The sequence below is a fragment of the Poecile atricapillus genome, chromosome 13, assembly GCF_030490865.1.
Source record: "Poecile atricapillus isolate bPoeAtr1 chromosome 13, bPoeAtr1.hap1, whole genome shotgun sequence".
Taxonomy (NCBI): Eukaryota; Metazoa; Chordata; class Aves; order Passeriformes; family Paridae; genus Poecile; species Poecile atricapillus.
Genome location: NC_081261.1, coordinates 15,432,564 through 15,454,782, shown reverse-complemented (window position 1 = coordinate 15,454,782; position 22,219 = coordinate 15,432,564). Strand labels below are relative to the sequence as shown.

The following is a 22,219-nucleotide window of genomic DNA, read 5'->3' as shown; positions in this document are numbered from 1 at the left end:
CAAGCACTGAGAGCACAGCCTTCCTGCCCAGCTCTGCTGTGCTCTGCTAAGCACAGCTGGAAGGCAGGGAAGAGATCAGGGGGGCTGTGCAAAGGAGAGGATGCTCCTGGCTGCTCCCACCCTGCCAAAGGGGCTTTGCCATGGCCATCCCCACCCTTCCCCTGCGCTGCAGTGATTCCCTCTGCCTGAATTTATCCCACTGAGTGCTGGGGACGATGAATGTGTCCCCCCAGAGCCGCTGCCCCAGCCAGTGAGGCTGCCCAGTGTTTGGTGGCTGCTGGACAACGCTTGTGGTTTGTAAGCTGGGCGTCCTGAATCATCTTGCCAATCATTAACCTGCTCTTTCAGGGCAAATGCAGCTCGGTGAGAGTGCCAGGGCAGCACGTAGGCACCAATTAAATCTCTGGCAGGATGCAAGCAGCGCACGTTACAGCAATTGCTGGCACTGCTGCTCTCGGCAATGCCAGCGCGCTTCCTGCTGCCGGCTCTCCGTGCAAACAGAGGGGAATGGAGTTAATGGGTGACCACAGCAGGGCATCCAGTGTGTCCTTTGCAAGGGTCATGTTTGGGAATTTCCTTTGCCTAGGGTTTCAGGTGCATTTACTGTGTGCAGAGCTCTTCATTGACAATTTTGGGGCTGCGTACGGGGTCGTCTCCAAGTTCTCTTCATCAGCTTATTCCTTGACTTCTTCGTTACTTACATGGTAGTTACCCTATTTTTAGAAGACTAATAAAATACTGCAACAGTAGTAATCCTAGAGCTATTCTTGCCCAGAACGATGCAGAAGTGGCAGAACTCATGCAGGGAACACGGAGTCCTCAGTGTAGGTGTCTCAGGGACAGCTCGTGGCACCTCCTCTCCTGATCCCATCCACATGAATGGCTCGGTGAGGAGATGACCTGGGAAGATGGCCCCATTTCCACTTGGCAGTAGGTAAGAGGGGAAAAATGATTCAAGCTTGACCAAAGTGCTGGTGGGAACATGACTGCTGTCATGAGAAGTTCCTTCTTGGCTCAGATGCAGGGCCTGTTTCTTCTCCTCTCACTGCACTGGAGGCCTCAGGGCCTGAGCTCACATTTAGATGTCTAAATTACAGCCGATGAGGACACCCTTCCCAGCCAGAATTTGCCAGGATCTTTGTGTAGGTCCTGGCCAAGGGCTGATCTCCCTGTTTCCCATTGTAGTCTGGAGATTGGCACTGAAGAGGGTGATTTACTCATCCCTCCAAACTGCCCTCTGGGGGACTCTTTTCTCTTGGCCAGAAAGGTATTTTGGGGGATCTTCTTTTGGCCAGGCTGAAGGTCTCCTTGTGAATCCTATCCCTCAGAGCCTGCAGACAGCATATTCCCCATGGCTTATCCCTCCACTGGCACTACAGGAGATAATTAGTGCGTGGCTAAGTCATATGTGCTGAGGGTCAGGGAAGACAATGAGGCAGATTTTCCCCCGGAGTAAGGAGATGTCAACAGAGTTGCACTGCAGCGAAATGATGGGATCTGTCAGTGACCCTGGCCCTTTCACTGAGCAAACAGCCCGGGGCAGCGCCTTCCTCCAGAAGAATGGCATCGTCTGGCAGCCAGGCACCCTTGTGAATGCACATGTAGGGCTCTCCCAGGGCCTGCTGTCCCCAGGAGACACTGCCCAGGAGCCTTCATCCCAAACTCCTGTGCCCAGTGGAACTCCTTGGATTCCACTCTTTGGTGTGTCTGTAAGATCAGCCCTCAGGAGAACAAAGTACCTGCCCTTGGGGACAGCAGGGGAAGGAGGACAGCTTTGAAAAGCAGATTTCCAAAGGAGTTTTGTGATATTTCAGGAGCACTTGGAGATAGCAAAATAGAACAAAACCAGGCTGGTCACCTTTGGCACACACTCGTCCCTTTGGCATCCTTCAGCTCAGTCCTTCCAGTGCACAGGCATTATCCATGTTAATTAAAAGGCCCAGGGTTAATGCTGTGAAGCAAGGTATCTCTCTGGCTGTTTCAGTGCTTCTTGGAATAGGGAAATTCTCTTCACATTTTTGCTCCACATGAAAGCTGATCCATATCTCCAACCTTCATCTCCTTTCCTCTGAGTCTGTCACCAGACATTGTACAGCACTGTGTGGAGACCAAGAGGGGCCACACCATTGGCCTGGGCTATGAGAAGCAAGAAAAAGCTCTTGATTTTTCAAGGGGATCTTACAGCCCAGGATAATTTCAACAAATTGTGATGGCAAAAATAAGCTGTTTTGACAGTACAAGTTTTGTGCATTAAAACAAAGTAATCCCCTATGCTCCAAATGCCAGCATCACTCTTTATTCTGCTCACATTCCTCTCCAGTTCCAGGTAAAAGACCAAATGTCTCTCACCCAGTTGTTGGAGCTGAGCCTGTCAAGTGTGGCCCCTTTTGTGCCAATAATAACTCCCTAATTCATTTCTTTGGGACTTACACCCCCTAATCTGTAGATCACATACCTAGATGATATTCTAATGCAGCAGTGGATTTTTCCAGTTGCTCCACCTGGTGAAATGTGCTGTGGATTGAGATTGTCACTCAGCCAATTATCATTAGAACATCTGTGCTCTGGCAGCTGAAGGCTGCGTGTCCATTGATGCTCTCAGCCCTGCCCTGGCAGAGAGCCCCAGCATGCTGATGTGCCAGGGTGGTGTTTTCTATGGACCCTGAGTTAGAACCTCACTCTTCCAAGCTGCTTTCAGCATGTGCTGCCTGCATTGCAGCCTGTCCGAGAGCTGGTTTGTAAAACAAATGGTCTGTTCTGGCAGAGAGGGTTGAGACAGCTGGGAGAAAGTAATGGCTGGGCTGTGAGCAGTCTTGGAGTTGCATTCTGGAGCCATCTCATCCTTTTGATGAGCATTTCCACACCTTCCTCTAGGAGGGAGTGGGGAACATGCTCCTGAGCAAGGTGCTGCAGGCCAGCAGAGCCCACCCCTCCCAGCAAGGTGCAGGAACCAACAGCCACAGGGCAGCAATGGGCACCGGATACCCTAAATTTCCTTAAATGTCCTGAAATGCCTCTCTCTTGTGCCTTACCTGACTCCTGTGTGAGGCAGCACAGCAGCAAGGGCCACGATGGCCAGGGCTGTCACAGGCTGTGCTGAGAGACTTGAGAACATTCAGAGGAGTCAAGGCAGAATCAGGCCTCTTGTTTAGGCTCCCGTGGTGGGATGTGCTGGCCCAAGTCACTGCACAAATGGATCAGGGGAGACCTGCAGTTAGAGGGATTGAAGAGGTCTTTGCATACTGTCAACATTCATTTAAAAATTGCTCCACATGTGGCCCCAGCTCATGCAATTGAACACTTGACCGCATCCTGTAAAACAGGGCAGCGCCTGTTTCCTGGGAGCTCTACCAAGTCATCTCCAAGTGCTTTTAATTTACTAATATAACTAGTGAGATGTTCCTGCTGTGTCCTTGCGCCGTGCCTCCCAGGAGAACAGCTTGTCAGGGTGTTAAAAAGATGCTTCTGTGAAGGGCTTCCTATGGACAATGATTTGCACAGCCCAAAGAAAAGTCCTTCTCGGATGACACGTGTAACATTGCAACCATGTCCAAGGCTAATGATTATTTTCCACATAAATGGAATTATATTTGCCTTCAGCAACATCAGCCACTGGGACCTCTTTCTAAAGCTGGCAGCACTTCCAAGTCTCTAAATAAAGTGACACAGACCTGAGGTAAAAGCTTGGGGTAGAAAGCAGATGGAGATGCGTTCATGAGAAGAGCAAACAGTGTGGGTTTTGAGAAGATGGCTAAAATGGAAGAAAATGTAGTAAACCAGAGGGTCTCATGTGGGAGTCCCACTGCAGCCTCATGAGTGGCACTCAGTGTGTGTTGAAGGCTCCTGGAGATCCCTGTTAAACTGGGCAACAAAAGGTTTTGCCTGTTAGTCAGAGCCATCCCAGAGAATGAGTCATAGGCAGTGGGAAAGGCGATGCTCCTTCCCGCAGCGCCGCAGAGCTCTGCCGCAGAGCTGCTCCCTCTCCCATGGAGGAGCAGCACGGGATGGGAGGTGGCTGAGAGGTGGCACAGGCTGGGGGGTGGCACAGGATGGGGGGTGGCACAGGCTAAGAGGTGGCACAGGCCAGGAGGTGGCACAGGCTGAGGGGTGGCACAGGCTAAGAGGTGGCGCAGGCTGGGAGATGGCACAGGCTGGGGGGTGGCACAGGATGGGAGGTGGCACAGGATGGGAGGTGGCGCAGGCTGGGAGATGGCACAGGCTGGGAGGTGGCACAGGCTGGGAGGTGGCACAGGCTGGGAGGTGACATGGGCAGTTGTCACACCCACCATCTCCTGCTCTTTCGAGGCACGTCTGGCTGGTGAGATGAGTGTGTGCAGCTCAGCCACAGGTCTGCAGTCCATTGGAGCGTGTATTTGGGGGACACGAGGTGCTTGCCCTTTTTCTAGGTCCAGATGAAGTGGCCAGTGATATGTCCAGGGCAAATCCCGGGGATTGGATGTGCAGGCTGGAGAGGGGCAAGTCCCCTGGGCACTGTGGGTGTTTGTGCTGAGCTGGTGGAGCACTGACTGCTCAGCATTCCTGCTGAGGAAGGTGCAGAACAGGCTTCTCCTTTCCACATCTGGCAGGCAGATCCCACTGTCCATCAGTAAAGTGGCTTTTTTCCAGTGTGGAAAGCTTGTGCTGGGGTGCTGGGACTCTTGGCCTCAACCCCTCACGAGACTTTGTGTGTGAATGAGAGCAGGTGTCAGACCAAAGCACACAACACACTCAGAGCAGTGGGCTCAGAGGAGGATGTTCACCTAGCAAATCCTAGCAAAGGACTTATCCAAACCCTATCCAGACTCAAGAGCCCATTCAGCCCATCCTGTTAAGTGGGGGTGACCCTCCAGGCAGCATCCCAGGGCCAGGAATGGTTGTCACTTCATGAGGTTGGTCAGCAATCGAGTAAGAAATGTCTGCTGTACTTTTCAACAGAAAGATTTCCAGACTGCAGTTCAACAAGGTGAAGCTTGAAGATGCTGGGGAGTACAGCTGCGAAGCGGAGAACGTTTTAGGGAAAGACACCGCAAAAGGCAGCCTGAATGTGAAAAGTGGTAAGTGAAGAAGCCAGCAAATGTCTCGAGCTGTCTGCCATTCCACAGAAAGGTTCTGCACATGGTCTGTCCTGTATTTTGTTTCATGCTTTCAGGATATCGAGTAAAACAATCTTGGGAGATAAGAAAAATGCAGCTTAGCATAAATGTTTATCTTTGTTATCTGTCACTGGCAATGTGGTTAATTTACATTTTAAATAAACTTACAGTCTATGTATTTTTTTGAAAAGGGGTAAGAAGGAAAGAAAGCTGGTGGGCTTGATGTTTTCATTTTTTAAAGAATTTCTGAGAAGCAAAACTCACCAGAAGACAAGTAATTAGACCATAGCTTTGTGATGAGTGAAGTTGCTTCTGGTTTTCATCCTAGAATGTGTGCTCCATCTCTTAGAGCTCAGCGGATGGAGTCTGAGGTTAGGTGGTTTTATTATTATCTTGGTCATAATAATTATATTGCTTAACACGATGGTTTGGATGCACCCTCCGGCTCAGAAAGTCCCTGCAGTGGCTGCCAGAAGCTGGGAGGGCACAGCTGGGGAGGGGGTGACTGCATTTCCTAAGCTCTTCCTCCTGCCATTCACAACGGGCACTGGGGCTGTGAGCACTGGGCTCTGCCCTTTGCTGGGATCCAGTTTTTTATTCTCTCACCAGCCTTACCCCAGTGTGAGGGAAGGTCCCTTTCTCCTGCTGTTTTCTGGCAGCATTTTCTCTCTTAACCTCAGCGTGTTTGCCATCCTGAATCTTTTGTTCCGTGAAGCTGCAGCATCACGCAGCCTCCTCCTCAGTTATCCTGCCTGGTCAATCCCAGTGCTGGCAGAGTCTGGGGGAAGGCCACCCATGCTCACACCTCCCTGCCTTCATCCTCCAAGTCTGTGAACTCAGCCCTGTTGCTCTGCTGGGTTTATTTCTGATTGTGATAGGAAAGGTGTCCCGAGTAAGGAACAGAGGCAGTGCTCTCTTTTTTCCCTTTTCCTGGCTCACACTCTGGCTGTCCCACGCCACATAAACAGCTCCTGTTTGATGGGAGCTGCATGTGCAACCTCCCTTCCCCGTGTGCAGCCAGCAGAGCCAGTCTGCCTCCTCTGCTGCCCCTTCCCCACCAGCAGCACCCCTCTCACAGGAGGAGGAGTGTGCTGGAGCTCTCTCCTGCCCACCAGGTAAGTGCACATCTGGCCACTGCAGCCTCCAGGCAGGGAAGGCAGGCTCTCAGGGGCTGGCTCTCCCCCCACAGGAGGTCACACTGTGTGACAAGGACCCTCACAGCAGGGATGGGATCACACCTGAGCTGCCCAGAAATGTGTGAAGACCTGAAAAACCATCAAAGACACACAAAGGTCTTTCCCTGAATCTGGGGGATTCCCTGCCTGGATGAATCCATGTACAAATCCATGTTCTCAGCTGCCTTGCCACTCTGCCCCTGGCTTGCTGCTCAGCTGCAGGCACACCTTGCTGCTGTTCACAGATCACCTGCCAGGACAGCAGGGCCCTGCAAAGGCAGCCAAGCTGATGACAATCCCTGCAGGCTTTTGTGGCCCTGTCGCCCCTCTGAGCTCTTTTTTCCTCTTTTCCCTGGAGCTACCCAGAGTTAAGCAGCCTTCCCCAGTATGCAGGCATGAGCTGTCCTGGAGTATTCCTCTCCCCTTGCTGCTGGACCTTCCTGGGGTCTCGACAGCTTTCCTCACTTCTGCAAACTCCCTTCTTCTGTGGTGGTTTTCAGCAGAAAACCCCTCAGGGCATCTGAATCCACATGTGTGTTGTCCCCTGTTTCTTCTTCCCCAGGTTCCTTAGCACTGATCCAGTTGTGGATCCCATTGCAGAATGCTCTTTATTCCAATACTCCTTTTCAGTTTCAGAAAAGCAGCTTTTCAGCCATACAGATCTGTTGCAAGTCACCAAAACCACCACATCTTTAAGGAGAGAGAGAGTGGCTGCAGAGCAGAGACCCCTTGGCACTTAGAAAATGTCCATCAGCCAAACCCTCACCTCATCCCTCCTCTACAATTCCAGTATTTCCACAAAACTCCCAGCTCAGAAATAAATGCTTTTGCATTGAGAAACTTTGTGAGGGTGTTAATTTCTGAGGAAATGCTTCTGGACTTAGTCAAAATATCCTGTGCTTTGGTTGTATTGCAGATTTTTATGACTTTGGAGTAAATTAGATGCTTTCTTAGAAAAATGTCCCATTTACCAGTTCTCATTATTGAACAGTCTAATGTTGATATTTCATGGCCATGAGGGCACAGGTGTTTCAGATTCTTTTTTTCCTCAGAAAATTTCTAGGCATCTCCTCAGCTGCCCTGCCCCCTATTAAGCACTGTAGAAAATAAATCAAATTGCACAAAAAATTCTTTCTGCTCCTAGCTTTTTTGTGGTGGTCCCACCCCTGTCTCTGGCAGGCACTGCACCCCCAGCCCAGGCTCCTGGGGCTTTCTCCTTTCCAGAGGATGTGAAGGACTTCTCCAAAGGTTTTGGTGCTGCCAGTGGGGTTGAGTAGAGCTGTGGGCATTGGGGTTCCCAGTATCCTGGTTAAAAAAGAAGAAATCACTACCTGTGCTTGTCCCACTATTGCCTGGGCCTTCATCTGTTTCATGTTCCTCCACCTCTTGTACAAGCGTTAATTTGTGCTGCAGGACTTCACATACCTGTGGGATGGAGGCTCTTCAGAAAATGCCCTTTCCTTAAACTCTGCATTTTCCCCACTATCACCTCCCACCATCCCATCTTTGCACTCTTGTGGCGATCAGGGCTAAAGAAACCTCCCACATTTTCGCTCATCTCCTGCCAGGTGAACCCTGAGCCATTTCTGCCTCTTGATCATGACACGAGGCCCTTCACAGCGAGGGGACATCGTGCCCTGTGCCATCTCCTGCAGGGACATTCCTTGTCTCTGTCACCCCAATCCCCTGCCCTAAACCTCAACAGCCCCCAGCCTGTGCCCCCCTGCAGCACCTGCCCCTCTGCTCCTCCCCACAGTAGCCCTGCTCTGCTCAAAAGAGATATTTTGTTCACTACTTTCTTACCTTAATTTCCCCAGGAACAACGAAAACACCACAAGTCTTACCAGCCTCAGAAACTAAAATAGTTGTTATGGAAGAAGAGTGTAAGTACCTCTCCCCCACTCCCCCCATACAGCTGCTTCCCCCTAATTTGTTTGTTATTATGAGACATTTTGCATAAATGCTTTATTGCCTCCTGGAATCTTCTTTAATCACTCCTTCTGTCTGATTTTTCCCAAAGCCACTGATCTTTCTTTCCCTAGATCTTTAAAAAAATCTGATTTATATTGCTGGTGTCTATCTTGGAGAGAGAGAATTTGGTAATGATTGCAATGGCAGCTTGAAGAACATGCTACTTAAAATTGCAACTGAAGTTTGCATTCTGAGCTCTTTCAGTACATGGAGTTATTGATACTTGCAAGATGTGCTTGTTATGGCCTTTGATTTAACAGGGCCTTTTTTATTGCTTTGTTTTTGGGGTTGGGTTTGGGATTTTTTTGAGGATAGTTGATCAAACCAAAACAGGCTGTAGGAAGTACAAGAGAAAAGCCATGAGTCTCCTAATCATAGGAAATAAGAACGTTGCAGAAAATCCATCTATGCCCTGCCATCCCATTTTTTCTGAGTCTCCAGAAAGCAAGAATGGATTTCCCCAAATGCTTAATTTGATTTAATGTGGCTGAAATGGTTTTTAGCATTCCCTCCTACTCAGCTGTCCCAAAAGCAGTAGAAAATGGGCACAGAGCAATAAAAATCAAGGAAGGGGTACAAGTGTTGATTAGAATCCCGGTGCCTGGATGTTGGCTCAGCAATTTCTGGTGGAGGGTGCTATGGCTGTGTCAGGGGGTCTCTCCCCAGTGGGAGCCCACCAGGATCCTGGCAAAAACCCTGGGAAGGCAGGGCCAGGCAGGGATTTGAGATCTGTGCTGTGATGCCCAGAGCTGAGAGCACAGCTGGCTCTGCCTCACTGTTGGCAATTCCGCTCTGCAGATTTTATGGGGATGTTTCCTCCTTTGAAAGCTCAGTCTTTTATGACTTTAAAAGAAATCTGATTGCAGCCACAGCAGGCACTGGCCAGGTATTCTTTAAAAGCTTTTCTGATTAGAAAACTGCACTTAAAATGTGCTCTTGTGTAGTGCTTAGCCTTGCACTGCTCTAGAGACACCAAGCTGAGATACAGCATCATTAATGCCATGGCCACACTTTCTTTCCCCAGGATTTTTCCTTTGTTTTCACCAGAAGAGACCCATGCTACTTATTTGCATCATATTAGATAAATGCTATTTTCTTAAAAGCCAAATCTCAGGAAGGAAACACAGAAATTTCCCCTTTTGGAAAACTTCTTTCCTCTGTGGGTGCATCATCATTGTCTGGTTTGGTTTTTTTTTCTAATGATGGAAAGAATCTCCAGAGTTAAAGTTGGAACTCCCTTTTTCCTTCACATTCCTTTTTTGCAGTATCTCCCAAGTGCTATCTGAATTACCCAGAGCCTCTCTGATTTTTTGTGGTGATTGATGTTGTATCACAGAATTGCACGTGTGTACAGCATATGGGGAGGTGCTGAAGATGTTGTGAGCTGGGAAGATCTGGAGAGCAGACAAGCATCTCATCCTTGTAAAAGTCTTGCATTTCTTTTTAATATCTGTATTCAGAGTCACCTGCAGGTTGTCCCTACTCTGGTTGTTTCTCTAAAATCTTGTATTTTTAGAATCCTTGCTGGATTTTAAACACTGATACCCCCAGTACCTGGCATGTGAATAGCATGAGGTTCCACTCAGCTTCATTCGTGAAGCAGTGGCCTCATTCATGGTGAAAACATGTTAAATAAAACACTTTGTTTTGTGCTTGCCACGGGCTAAAGTTGTGCAGCTGGGTGGTCACAGTGGCTCAGCTCACAGGCAAGAACTTGCAGGGATGTGGTAACTTGATGGTGAGCCCTGGTGGAGAGAGGAAGGTCCTTCACGCTCATTTCAACATCCAGAGAACTCAGAGTGGTGCCGTGATCCTGCCAGGGTGCAGTGAGGCAGCTAAACAAGGCTCAGGAGTCTGTTGGGTAAACAGGAACCAGTGTGGGCATTTAGGAGCATTCTGATGGAGGCAGAAATGGAAGAAGGGTCAGAGAAATCTGGAGAGCATTCTGAGATGGAAGGTTTATGCAGGACAGAGATAGTAAAACCCTCTCAAAGTTTAATTTTAAAAAGGTAAGATAGTGTTTGAAGTCTCTGAGAAGGTCAGGGAATCCCTTGTGCTTGTTTTCTGCTGTTGAGTTCTCCTCTAGTTCCTTCCCTTGACTTCAACCAGCAGGTGAAGGCCTGAAGGTAAGGAGAGAGCACAGGCCAGGAGGAGGAGGAAGCGTGGTTTGGATACTGTCAGAATACAGGAGGATGTGCCAGTGGTGGGCAGGTGCTCTAAACCAACATGTGGATCATTGCAGCTGCTCACCCGGACTCTGCTCGTGCTCTTTGCTCACTCTGTAGCTGGGTGAGTGCCTGAGAGCTTTATCAGCCTCTGGGGGCTGTCAGTGCCCTTGGCTGAGGCTGCTCTGCAGCAGAGAGAGGCTCGGGGTCACAGCAGAAGGTGAAACAGGGAGAAAGAGCAGGACAGGCAGTGCTGAGGGGAGCAAGAGGATTGGAGGGTAATATAAAGCAGCTGAATGAAAGCTGGGCTCTCAGGGTTTAGTTTTGGGGCCTTTATTTCATCTGCTGGGCATCACAAGCCCTCCCTGGAGTCCTTCTAGAGACCCCTGTGGGAAGGGTAGCTGAAACAGTCCTTTGTTCTCCAATTAAGTCTAACTCTCCACACACCAGTTTGGGTCCACAGATTTCACAGCTGTCATCCTGGTGATGCCATTGGACTGTTTGCAGCCTCACTGGTGCAGACTCATCGAGGCAATCCCTCTCCAGTTTCATCCCTCCCTGATGCCTAGCGTGGCTGGGTGCTGGGAGTGTTCTCCTCACTTTGTCCCTGCCAGGTGAGCTCAGCCTGCTGGATTTGCACGATTGCAGTGGCTGTGCTGTGGTTTGTGAGTTACACACCCCACAGGAACATGTGCCACGTGCTTATGGTTCAACCAACCCCCCAAACCTGCTCTCAAATCCAGTCTGGAGTGCCCTTTACTGGGTGGCCATGGCAGACCTGCCTGTGTCCCTGGTCAGTCCCTGGCCCCTCCAGCCTGAGGCCACAGAGCTCTCCTGGAGCTCCAGTGCTGCAGAGGGGTGTCCAGCCAGCCTAGAGCACAGGCAGAGCAGACACAAGTCTGGCCATGTGAACAGAGCAGCTTTCAATATTAGACTAAAAATAAGTCCTGGCGTGGTCTTTGCTCAGATAATTTAAAGCCCATTGCTGGAGGTGTGGTTGTAATTGAGCGGAACCTGCAGGCACGGAACCTTGAGGTGAATGTGGTGATCTCACTGCCAGTCTGCAGAGAGCTGTGTGGTGCCTGGCAGCTGCCAGATCCTGCTCCTTGCTCATTTTTCACTGTGTGTTTTTCAAGTAGTCACACAGCTGCCACTCGAGGTGTGGTGTAAAGGCAGGCAGTGGCTCTAAAGGCAAAGAGGGGCAGGATGAAGTGTGGGATGGGAGCTGATGTCCCCTGGCAGCACTGAGGCTGAGCCCAGCCTTCAGAACTGGGCTCTGGACCAGGGGATCTGCTCTTCTGGCTCCATCCTGGGACCCTGGTGTGTTGCTTTACTTCTTGGGCTTCGGCTGCCCCGCCTGCGAAGCTTTCACGCTGGCATTGGCTCTGTGAAAGGATTTTTAGGTTGCTGAACAAATCCCCTCATTGAAGTATCGTGTTGCTGCTATTACAATTGATGATGGGGATTTGGGAAAACGAAATGCTGCACTGCTGTCATGTGCATTTTCAGACCCCTGTGGCAGACAAGAGCATAGGAAGGGCTCCCTCATAAAGCTGCAGAGATCATTCCAGAGGAGCAGCTAGAAGCTCAACAATAACACAGGACTTTGCCCCTTCAATTACTGCCTGTCCCATGGAAACAGGCAGCCCCTGAGTGCTCAGAAACCTTTAAACTTGTTTCTTAGTGAAACCCCTGAGCAGTGCAGATGGGAGAGGTGGGAAATGCAACCTGTGCTGTTTTGATCAGCAGCATCTGATGCTCCAAGATGAGTGCCTTGCAGCCTGGTATGTGTATCTTGGGATGAACTCCTAGTCTGCAGCTATTGATCCTAATGATCCCCTCGAGAACTGGAAACACGATTCCAGCAGGATCTATTTCAATAAAATGCAGGGGTAAATATTTGGTCATTTCCAAATGAATAAACACACAGGAGGAGAATTTTTATGAGCTCCAGAGTCCCCAGTCCGCTGTCAGGCAAGCCCCAGTGTGCACAGGCCCTTCTGATTTTATGTACAGATAACAGCAGGGAGCATCCAGACTCTGCTCAGGTTTATTGTGAGAGGAGGTGTCATATCAGACACACAGAAATCTGCCACAGAGGGAATGGTGAGGATCACCAGCCCCTCCATGTATTAATCAGTGTAAATCATGGATTTAGCGTGGCTCATGCCAGGATTACGGCGCTACAAGCAAGGAATATCTTGGCCAGACACCTTCTCATCCATGTTCTTCTAAGAAGCAGTTGGATGAACTCTGTTGAGAGCAACCTCAGCCATTCTGTGTTTTATCAGTAAGTACATGAGGCATATACAGAGCAGGCAATCTGTATACACTCCCCAACCAGCTGAGTTCATCTGTCTAACTGAATGTCTAAATATTGAGAGAATAAAGTGTCTGTACTCTATGAACCCACCAGCCAAAGTTATTTATAAGGAAGAAAAGGAGCGGCGAAACCATCGCTGTCTCCCCGCTCTCCTCGACAGTAGCTGTAGTTTGTGAAAAATTAACTATAATTTATAGTCCAAGCTGCATTAATTAACTCTTTGCAGGGGGAGTATTTCACCAGACTTCTGAGAACAGGCTGGTGAGCTGCCTGCAAAGGGTAAATGACGTGCATGGCAGGAATTGTGTAAGAATCCCTGCACAATCATTAATGGCCTTTCTGCGTAGATGGGTTCTGTGGAGGGAGGTCCACCTGGCAGAGTCCCTGCCCCTGGCTCTCCTCTCTGTTGCCCTGTCATTGATGATAGTCCAGAGTAACTGAGGCGTGTGGTGGAAAACAGACTCTCTGAATGACTCCAGTGCTCTGAACCTCCCGTGTTTATGCTGCTCTGTCCTCACTGGCTGGGGCAGCAACAATAAAACGTGGCTGCAGATCATTCACCAACACATCATCAGGAGGCAGCCCTCTTTTCCCTGTCCTCACCTCCTTACCCCCCTCTTCTCTTCACCTCCTTATCCCCCTCTCTTCATTGTCCTCACCCCCTCCCTCCCTCCTGCTTTGTTCTCAGTCCTGGGACAGCTGGAGGTCTGACCTGCTGGTGGATGAGCTGTTCCAGCCCTTCTCTCACCCTGCAGGGGCTTTCTGACCAGTTTGCCTCTGTGTGTCTCAGGGCACCTCAGCTATTCCCTCTGGTCAAAAGGAAATGTCACCACCTGCTTGCTTCATGCACACTCCTGTTTTCTGCTCTTAATTTGTTGAAGTACCTGGGGAGGTTCTTGGTACATGACTGGTGTTACAATCCCCTCATCATGTCCCACTGCCTTCCTGAGTCCCATTCCACCCTGCCATCACCCAAAACTGCTCCCTTGCTTATTCAGGTCTCCACTCCTCTCAGCAATTTTACAACTTTCCAAGTCATTTGGGATAGATGGAGCTGTGTTGGAAGCTGAATGAAAGATTTATTCTGCCACACCAGCCAATGGGGGGTAAAATCTGCCTGGTGTTGTATGGCAGTTCATGTGAAATTGCTGTGGGAAGTAATTTCTGGATCACCAGGCACAGCTGTGTAGTGTTTGGCACAGAGGTGAAAGTACCTGCACAGCTGTAAATAAACTGTGTGTGAGGTTCACTTTACCAACATCCAACATCCCAGATGACTCTGGACCAGGCACACAGTTGTTAAAGTATTTCCAGTGATGGAGAATAGATCCAATCACAAAGTAACTTGTGGATCTGGGAATTATCCCCCTAGTGTGGTGGAAACCCACTGAAATCTCCCTTGGCTTCATGCTTTGAGGTGCTTGTGTGTGATCTGGGCCACCCTTCAGCCCAGGCACAATGAACATTTTCCAAGTGAGACATTTTGCTTCCCTTTGTTCTCGCACTAGAGCTTGGCAGGTCTCTCCATCCTTTTTCCCTAAATAGTTGCTCTCATGAATGTGAAGCCCCAGCTGCACATCCCAGGGTGATCAGGCACCTTGGAAGACTCTAGACTGTGTCACCACCCAGCAATGAAATTTCAGGTTAGAAGAGAGAAAGACCTGTATTCAGTGCATCAAACCTCAAAAAAAAAAAAAAAAAAATTTAGGAATTCCTGTGACTGGAATAAATATCCCATAAATACCATGTGTGTAGTATCATTTCACTATTTCCAAAGAGAAAAACAGAACAAGGGATGACCCAGAAAAGAATAGAGATCATTGCTTCCCAGCCAGGGAAGGAGATGCTGGCTGTGTCTGCAATGCCACAGGTAGCACAGGGGAAACAAGTGGGGATAATGACTAGTTTTTTCTAATACAAAAGCCAGAAAAGGGCAGGTTAAAAGAATTAAATGGAGTTGTGGCCTTACACGCTGCGTGCGTAGCACTGGAACTCTGGAGTCAAATATTGTGGGTGCTGCAAGAATAGATTTGTTCACACAGCAACAAAACATATTGGTGGAAGAATCCAGCAAAGGCCACTAAATGTGGCCACAAAATGTGACTAAATGTGACAGCACTGTGGCTGCCTTGGGCTGTCTCTGAGCTGCCCATCCTGGGTAAGGAAGATTATCACTCTGTGCTTGTGCTGATCTTCTTTTTTAAGCTTTGCCACTGTTGGGGCCAAGGCAGGGCTTTGGCTTGACCAGTCTTATAGTCTAAAATGGCCTCATTTCCTGGTGCTCTCTTCTCAACAGGGAACTGCTTCTCTCTGTGGCCTTTGCCACATCTCTGTGCTGACAAATGGACTGTAGTAATATGATTCCATGATTCAGTTTGAGAACAATTTATGCTTCTTTGGGATAAAAGGCAAGCTACTTGCAGGTTTAAAGGATAATGACATGAGCAAGATGCTTCTAGTAGAGGTGACCAACCATGCATTTTCCTGACAGGCACAGCTCTACTGACAGCTCTCCCCAGAAGTACCCAACATACCCAAGCCTCAATCACGTCAGGCTCTTTTTTACCCGTTTAAAAGGGACAAAACTGTTTCTATGGGATGAAGATGCCATGAAATCTCTGGCTGATGAGCTGTGATCCTCCCTGGTGTCACATCACACAGCAATGCATCTTCCCATCCACTTTTCTTGGTGGGTTGGGTATCTTCTTATCTGGGGTGTTTCCTACGGGGAGGTTCCCAGGCTCTGTTTTCAGTTCCCCTCTCTGCCCCTCTCTTTCTGTGGCAAGGCTTGCTCCAAAGTCCTTCCCTGTAGGGTTTATGATGTGAGGCTTTGCCAGATGGATTGTTTTGCTTGCTACCAAGTGGTGTATTTGGTGGCTGCAGGGCTGACAGCTCTCTGTAGCCTGTTCTTCACCCTTTCAATTTGCACCACCTCTTTGGCTGATGAAGTTTCAGTGCTCCCTGATCCCATGGTACACTTGCAGAGACCCACACTTATCAGAGACCCACAGCTCTCCTCTCCTGAGTAGAAATGTGCTACTATCTTGTAAAGGTATAAATTATAAAGTCTTGTCTGTATAATGAGTCTGCATTCCCCAGATAAATTACACAGACTCTTAATGGCTTTGGCTTTTAGTTACCATTAATCTTAACTGGGAGGGAGTGCTGAATTTCCTGCAGAAGTGTAGGATTCAGATTTTTGAAAGAGTTTCACTGGAGGCTTGGTCAAGCCATCCTCTGCTCCAACACTCCACTGCTGCCCACATTTGGCTCCCAGCTGGCTGGCAGGATGTGCCCTCAGGGAGCAGCTGCTGTCCCAGGGCTGTGAGCATTTTGGGTCTCTGCTGGAGTGTTTTCCATGTCTCATTAGCAGAGCACTTTGGGACAACTTGCTGTGCCCTGGATAAGTGTGAAAAGACAGAGCCAGAGGCGATGGTTATTCAAGGCAAAGGATGGAAATAGCTCGGCTCCGAGCACAACCCCGGCCTGTCGGTCAGCGGGAGGCATCCACTTCCTTCTGGGAATGGAAGACAATGGATGGGACAGCACATGGCTTCAAGCAGGCTGAGCAGTGAGCTTGGCCCTGCCCTGAGCCATGCACAGGTGACAGCGTGGGCTGCTCCAGCCCGGTGGGAATCTCCTCCTGCAGAAATGCACGGACCCCGTGCGTGCAGAGAGACCCAAAAGCGTGACAGACACAATAAACTCACCTTGGTTGCATCAGCCACACGTGAGAGGCTCCACAAGGTGCTGGGAGCAGCCAGATGTTCCCAGCTGGAGCTGGGAATGCAGCCCTTGGCTCTGGCATGGGGGCTGCAGGCAGGGGCAGGTGGGATGAGCACAGGGGCTGCCCCAGGAATGGGGAGCAGCCCTGGCTCCCTCCAGGACAGGCCATGGCTTGCCCTGCTGCTCCTCCTGTGGCTCTGACTGGCTCCTGCCTGGCTCTGCTTCAAGATTTCTTCCTCAAATCTCGTGTCAGTGAGGAGTTCAGTCTCAGTGATGGTGTCACTAGCCTCTCCACGAGGCTTGTTCATGCTTTGGGAAACAAGATGGAAGAGAAATCTCCTCAGAAGCCTTGACTACAGCATAAAAGATGCTTCACAGGCAGTAGCCACATTGCTGCAGGTGTAACTGTGATTGGGTCTGAGCAAGGTGGGTAGTCCAGGAAAAGGAACTATTTTTTATGAGGTTAAGCATTCAGTTGTAAAAAATCCATGCTTTTTAGTACCCAGCACTTCTTAGACTTATGTGAAGATGGGTCTGCATTCCCCAGAGCTGCTCACCTTCTGTAACCTGTATAAGTGCTCTAACAACTGTTTTTTTCCTTCCTAGACACCTTTGTTTTACCTTTGGAGGCTCTGCTTTTGTCAGCTTGTCAGAATCTCTCAGAGGCAGGAATTACAGGGAAATTCTGCAGACTGCATTCAGGTTTTCTTGTAGCTTACAGGAGTGTAAAGCTTTTCTCTAGGAAGAAGTTTAGGTTTGGGAAATCACCTGTATCCCAGGAAACTTGAGTCATGCTGCCTTCCTCATAGCATGAGCTGGGGCTGGCTGACTTCTGCTGCGTCTGCTGGGGCAGCCCAGTTGTGGTAGGAGAGAGAAATGCTCAGGAAAGGGGAGGGACAGATGAAGCTGTTCTTGCTTGTGCCAGACCTGCTCCTGGCTCTGAAAACTCAGCTGACAGAGGTGTGGAGCAATGCAAAGTCCCCTGCAGCCCCTCTGGGTCTGTACTCGGGTCTCAGCAGCACATCACCGTGACTCTGTGACTCTGCAGCTCCTCTTCTCCCTCACCTCCCGCTGGCCTGCTGGCACAGCATTCCCAGCATGAGGGAGGGGAAAGGGGCACTTCCCTACAGCTTGCCAAAAAAATGATCTTGTGCTACATGCTGGCTGCTTAGAGGAAGATGAGCCTTCAACTCCTCACTCACTTGGCCCCTCTTGCTGAGACAGGAAGGGTCAGATTGCAGCCCCAGGACCTGAGGTGGGTCTGAAGGCACAGGCTAAGGTTTGTAGCTCTGGGGTTTTTACTTTGGCAAATGAACTCGTAGAAAATCATCTAAGGAAGCAGAATTGCCCAACAAAGGAAATAACAACATATCTTTTTTGTGTGTGTTTTTGTGTTCCCCTGCAGTAACCACAACTCTCTCCTCCTGGTCCGGGCATGCCAGAAAATGCAACGAAACAGCCAAGTCCTATTGTGTCAATGGAGGGGTGTGCTACTACATCGAGGGGATTAATCAGCTGTCGTGCAAGTAAGTGAGTGGAGTTCTTGTGTCAATATGGAAATTTCTTGGCTGAGGGAGAGGAGACCTTTGTGCAACTGCCAGAGTTGGGGGGAGCTCTGAAATTCTCCTGGCAAATGCAGTTTGAGCTGTGCAGGTTCAGAAAGGGGCACTAGAGGGGCAGGGTGGGGGGAGTGGGGGCAAGGATTCGTGTTTTCCTTTTCTGTGTGCGTGTCAGTGTTCACTTTTCCTGGCTTTTCTCCCTCTAAGAATATGTTTGTCCTGGCTGTTTCTTTTCCCTTTCTCCCCTTTCTCCTCTGCAGCTTCAGGGAAATTTGGGTCGCTTTTGCTCTCCCTGAGCTGACATGTCCTTTCCTTCTATCAGGGGGACCTTGCCAGGGCAGAGCCTCCTTCCTCTCCCTTGACTGGAGGTCACTGAGACCTGCCCCAACCTCTCCTGTATCTCATGGGCCCAGAGTTAACCCCCAGCTGTTCCCCACTCTGTGCAGCTTTGTGGCCACTGTGAGATGTTTGTTTCCCCCTTCAAACCTGCAAGAAAAACCAGAGACACGTACTAAGTTATCCTTAAAATGAGCTTTGAAGAGTTGGAAGTGGGGCTGCACAGCCTGAGGGATGTGGAATGGGATGTGAGACATTTTCACCCCTGGTTCAGAGCCCGAAAGCCCAATAGCATCACACAGCTCACCCCCCAAGCCTACCAGTGCCTGTGGATAAGCTGTGCAGTCTGATTGCTGGAGATGCAGGTACCCAGAGCTCACCTGAACCTGCCCCTGGGCTCCTGCACAGTGAGGTGGTGCCCTGGGCATGCATTCACTGAGCAAGTGGAATCCTCTCCTGAGCCCACCTGGTGACCCAGGCAACACTGCCCAACTTGGAGAAGCCCAGAGCTGACAATTTTCTCCCTTTGGAACCCAGAGACGTCTCAATGGAGACACGCAGCCAAAGGTGTTCACATCTGTGGATCCCAGCAGCACGGCAGGATGTGATGCTCACCAGGCACCTCAGCTCCTCAGGCCTGGGAGGATGCACCTGATCACAGCCCTAACCCCTCGTGGAAAGCCCTGGGCTGGATCACACTCAGCACAGCTCCTCCCTTCTCCCAGAACTCCTTTGTTTTGGAAGGGAGCAGCAGAAAAGGCCACGTGGACACATATCCTGCTGAGCTCCTGTGCTCACTTTCCAGTGCAGGGTCAGCTGTGGTGGAAGGAGCATTCCCAGTTCTCCCAGACTTGCCCCTTAGACACAGAAAGAGCTGGGTAGGACAGGAACCAGAGGCTGTGGCTCCCACGTTTCCCATGTGTGTGGAGTGGGAGCAGCCCTCATCCACCACAGCCCTGGGCTTCAGTGTAGTTGTCACTGCCAGTGGCTTCCTGGTGGCACCGTGGGCTCATCTTGTCAGTGTTCCCCATAGGAAACATGGGGGAAGCCCCATATGATGGGTAAAGTCACATCCACCATTTGGGGGTAGCTGTAGCCCAGGAAGCCCCAGAAATTCCAATCTTTCCATTTTGGGAAGGGCTGAACCCTTGAAGTCTGGAGGTGGGTCTGAATCAGCATCTCTACCTGTGAGCAATGTGGTCATGGCAGATTTCAAGGCTATTCCTTTTGGGAAGAACTTAAATCCAGATCAAGATTCAAATGGGATCAATTCCTTATTACAATGAGAGTTACCTAAATTCCTAGCATACATAAGAATCACATTTTCCTAATGAAGGATATTCTGGTACTTGTCAAATGTCTTCAGCAGACTGATTGTTTTAACCAAAGTGATTCCAGCCTCATGAAGAAACAGCCTACCCTCCAACCAGGCTGCTCTGACAGCTGATGACCAGAGGGAACGCTCAGTGATGGATTCCATTAAGATTTTATGTGCCACACCAAACAGACCTAATTATTTCATATCATTTGAAAGCCTGAATTCCTCACTTTGCAGATGGTAAAATGATATTCTTTTCTGCTGAGTTCCAAGGTACCAGCCATGAAAACCAGATGGGAACCGAGCAGGTGCGTGTGGAAGGGCAGGGAAGTGTTATCCAGGAGGTCTGGGAAGGGCTGCACTGTCACTGCTCATCTGCTCCATGTTTGCAGAAACCTGGGGGCCCTCCACACGGCACAGTCACTTCTGATCTTACTGCTTGAGGAGATCTCTGGATGTTCATTTTCCTTGGGTTTATTTAATTATCATTAAACCTCAGACTGAAGATAAGGAAACCTGGCTTTTGAAGTGGTGTGATTTTAGAGTTTCTGGATTCTGGAGGATAATAGTTATTGAGGAATGCAGAAGCATTTGAACTGAAGAGTGTTTCCCATAAAATGGCTGTCCCAATGACAAGGGTGATTTTTGGGGAAGATGCTGATGAATAAAGAGACTTCACCTTTGCCTGCAAACAAGGATCTGATATGCTTCACGGTTTCTTCGTTGCACCAAGACAGGAGATCTGCTGTGGTTTGTGAAAGGAGGAGGAGAAAGGAGAGGAGGTGAAGATACAAGCTTCAAAGTTCACTCCTGATCTCTGCAACAGCAGCCTTGGCCCTCCAGCCTCACTGTACCTCTGAGCCAGGAGCATGGAGGAGATCAGTAGGTTCTGCTCATAACCTCTTGAAATGCTTTGGAGATCAACAAGAGCCATGTGAGCAGCTCCAGCCAGGAACAACACATGTCCATGTGCTGCTTCCATGTCACACTTCCAGTCAGAGTCACCAGGGCCCTGGGGGGATCACCTGGCCCCCTGTGCCAGCTCGCAGCCCTCCCTCACTGAATGCTCAGGGGATTCTGTACCCCCCATGTGATGTTACCAGGCTTTCCAGAATCCAGGTACCAGAATTTTGGAGTGTTCTTGTTCACCATCCCACAGTCAGCTTCCTAGAGTGGGTTCCATTCCCACAGCTGTCCAGAAGCACAGGAAATCCTTCCTGTAGATGTTGCCCCTGGCAGTCTGGACCAAAAACAGCAGATGAGTTCTCAAATAATTTCTTCTCCTGATGCGGTTCATGCTTGATTTGCAACAAATATCGTCTAAATTGGCAGCTGGCCTTTTATTATTATTTTATAACAGGCTTCCCAGAAACATGTTCCTCCTAGTCTTTTAAATCCTGAGGAACAAAGTATTTGCTTGTAATCCCACTTCCTCCCTCCCTTTTTAATACACTTCAGATAGACCTTGGACAAAGCATTTTTTTCACTGAGGAAGAGCCCAGAATGGACTTGGATCTGTTGCAGAAATTGTGTCTTTCTAGATTGTGTTCTTCCATAATTTTGTCCTTAATTTGAAGTAAATTCAAGGCATGCTGGTGTCAAAGGAAACCTGAACATAAAGCGATCCGTGCTGTTATCCTGACTCTGCAAACAGAACACCTGGAAGTTAGATGGGAGAAGTGGGACCTGCCTCAAATATTCTGAAACCTGGGAAATGACAGAGCTACAGACAGACAGAACCAACTCAACTGCCCTAGTAAATTAAAAAGCCCCAAGCTCTTCACAGGAGGAATTTCTCAACTGTTCTCCAGATCATTTTGCTCAGAGAGGCCTTGGGAGCTGGACTCCAGGGCAGTGACAAGTCTGAGTAGAGCACAATGAGGTGCCACAGAGGGGATGCACACAAGCACCCAAGTGGGACACACAATGGAGGTGCCTGGTTTGTTGTGTCCAAACAGAGTGTTGGGGTGACTGGCAGCCTCTGCTCTTGGATCTGCCTCCATCCTGGAGCCCAGTGAGTCCTTGGCACAACTTTGAGCACTTGGAGGCTGCTCCAGTGCTGGGTGCCCCACAGGGTTGTGCTATCCAAAGAGAAGAAATGCTCTTTTTCCCAGTTAGGTCTTGGCACACATTAAGTACAGTTGGGGTCTTCCCAGGCAAACAAAGTCATGTCTCATCTCTCAGAGCCTGCTCTGCCCACTAAAATGCTCTTCACATCTCTTTTGTGTGGTCAGTGGAATCCAACTGATCTGCCCTGGGCCAGGATCTTGTGTGGGATCAGAAGAATTAAAGAGTATTACCGAGCACCCCACATGATGTTGGACCAGTTGTGCTCACAAGAATCAGGCTGGAGGGTTTGCAAATGCTGGCAGATGAACAGACTCTCTGGGTTTGGGATGACAGCTCTGCCTCATGTGAGTGAGGGAGGTCAGAGGCCTGGAGCACATCAGGCAAAGGTGGAAGTCAAGGAGAGAATAAAAAACAAAATAAAGCAAAAGAAGAACAGATCAGATCATTTTAAAAGTAATCAATGAATCCAAGTCCCCAGTTTTC

The 22,219-nt window shown here is 49.5% G+C and overlaps 1 protein-coding gene across 5 annotated transcripts in view; it reads left to right on the top strand.

The window, feature by feature from the left end:
• Positions 1-22,219, top strand: part of NRG2 (neuregulin 2) — a 102,541-nt gene that overhangs the window by 53,486 nt on the left and 26,836 nt on the right. For 3 of the 5 annotated variants that reach the window (XM_058848813.1, XM_058848812.1, XM_058848811.1), the window contains exons 3-5: positions 4,936-5,054; positions 8,086-8,151; positions 17,859-17,979. In XM_058848813.1, the coding sequence (XP_058704796.1) occupies positions 4,936-5,054; positions 8,086-8,151; positions 17,859-17,979 (306 nt within the window). The remainder of the gene's footprint in view (positions 1-4,935; positions 5,055-8,085; positions 8,152-17,858; positions 17,980-22,219) is intronic. The other 2 variants (XM_058848815.1, XM_058848814.1) reach the window with 1 other exon arrangement.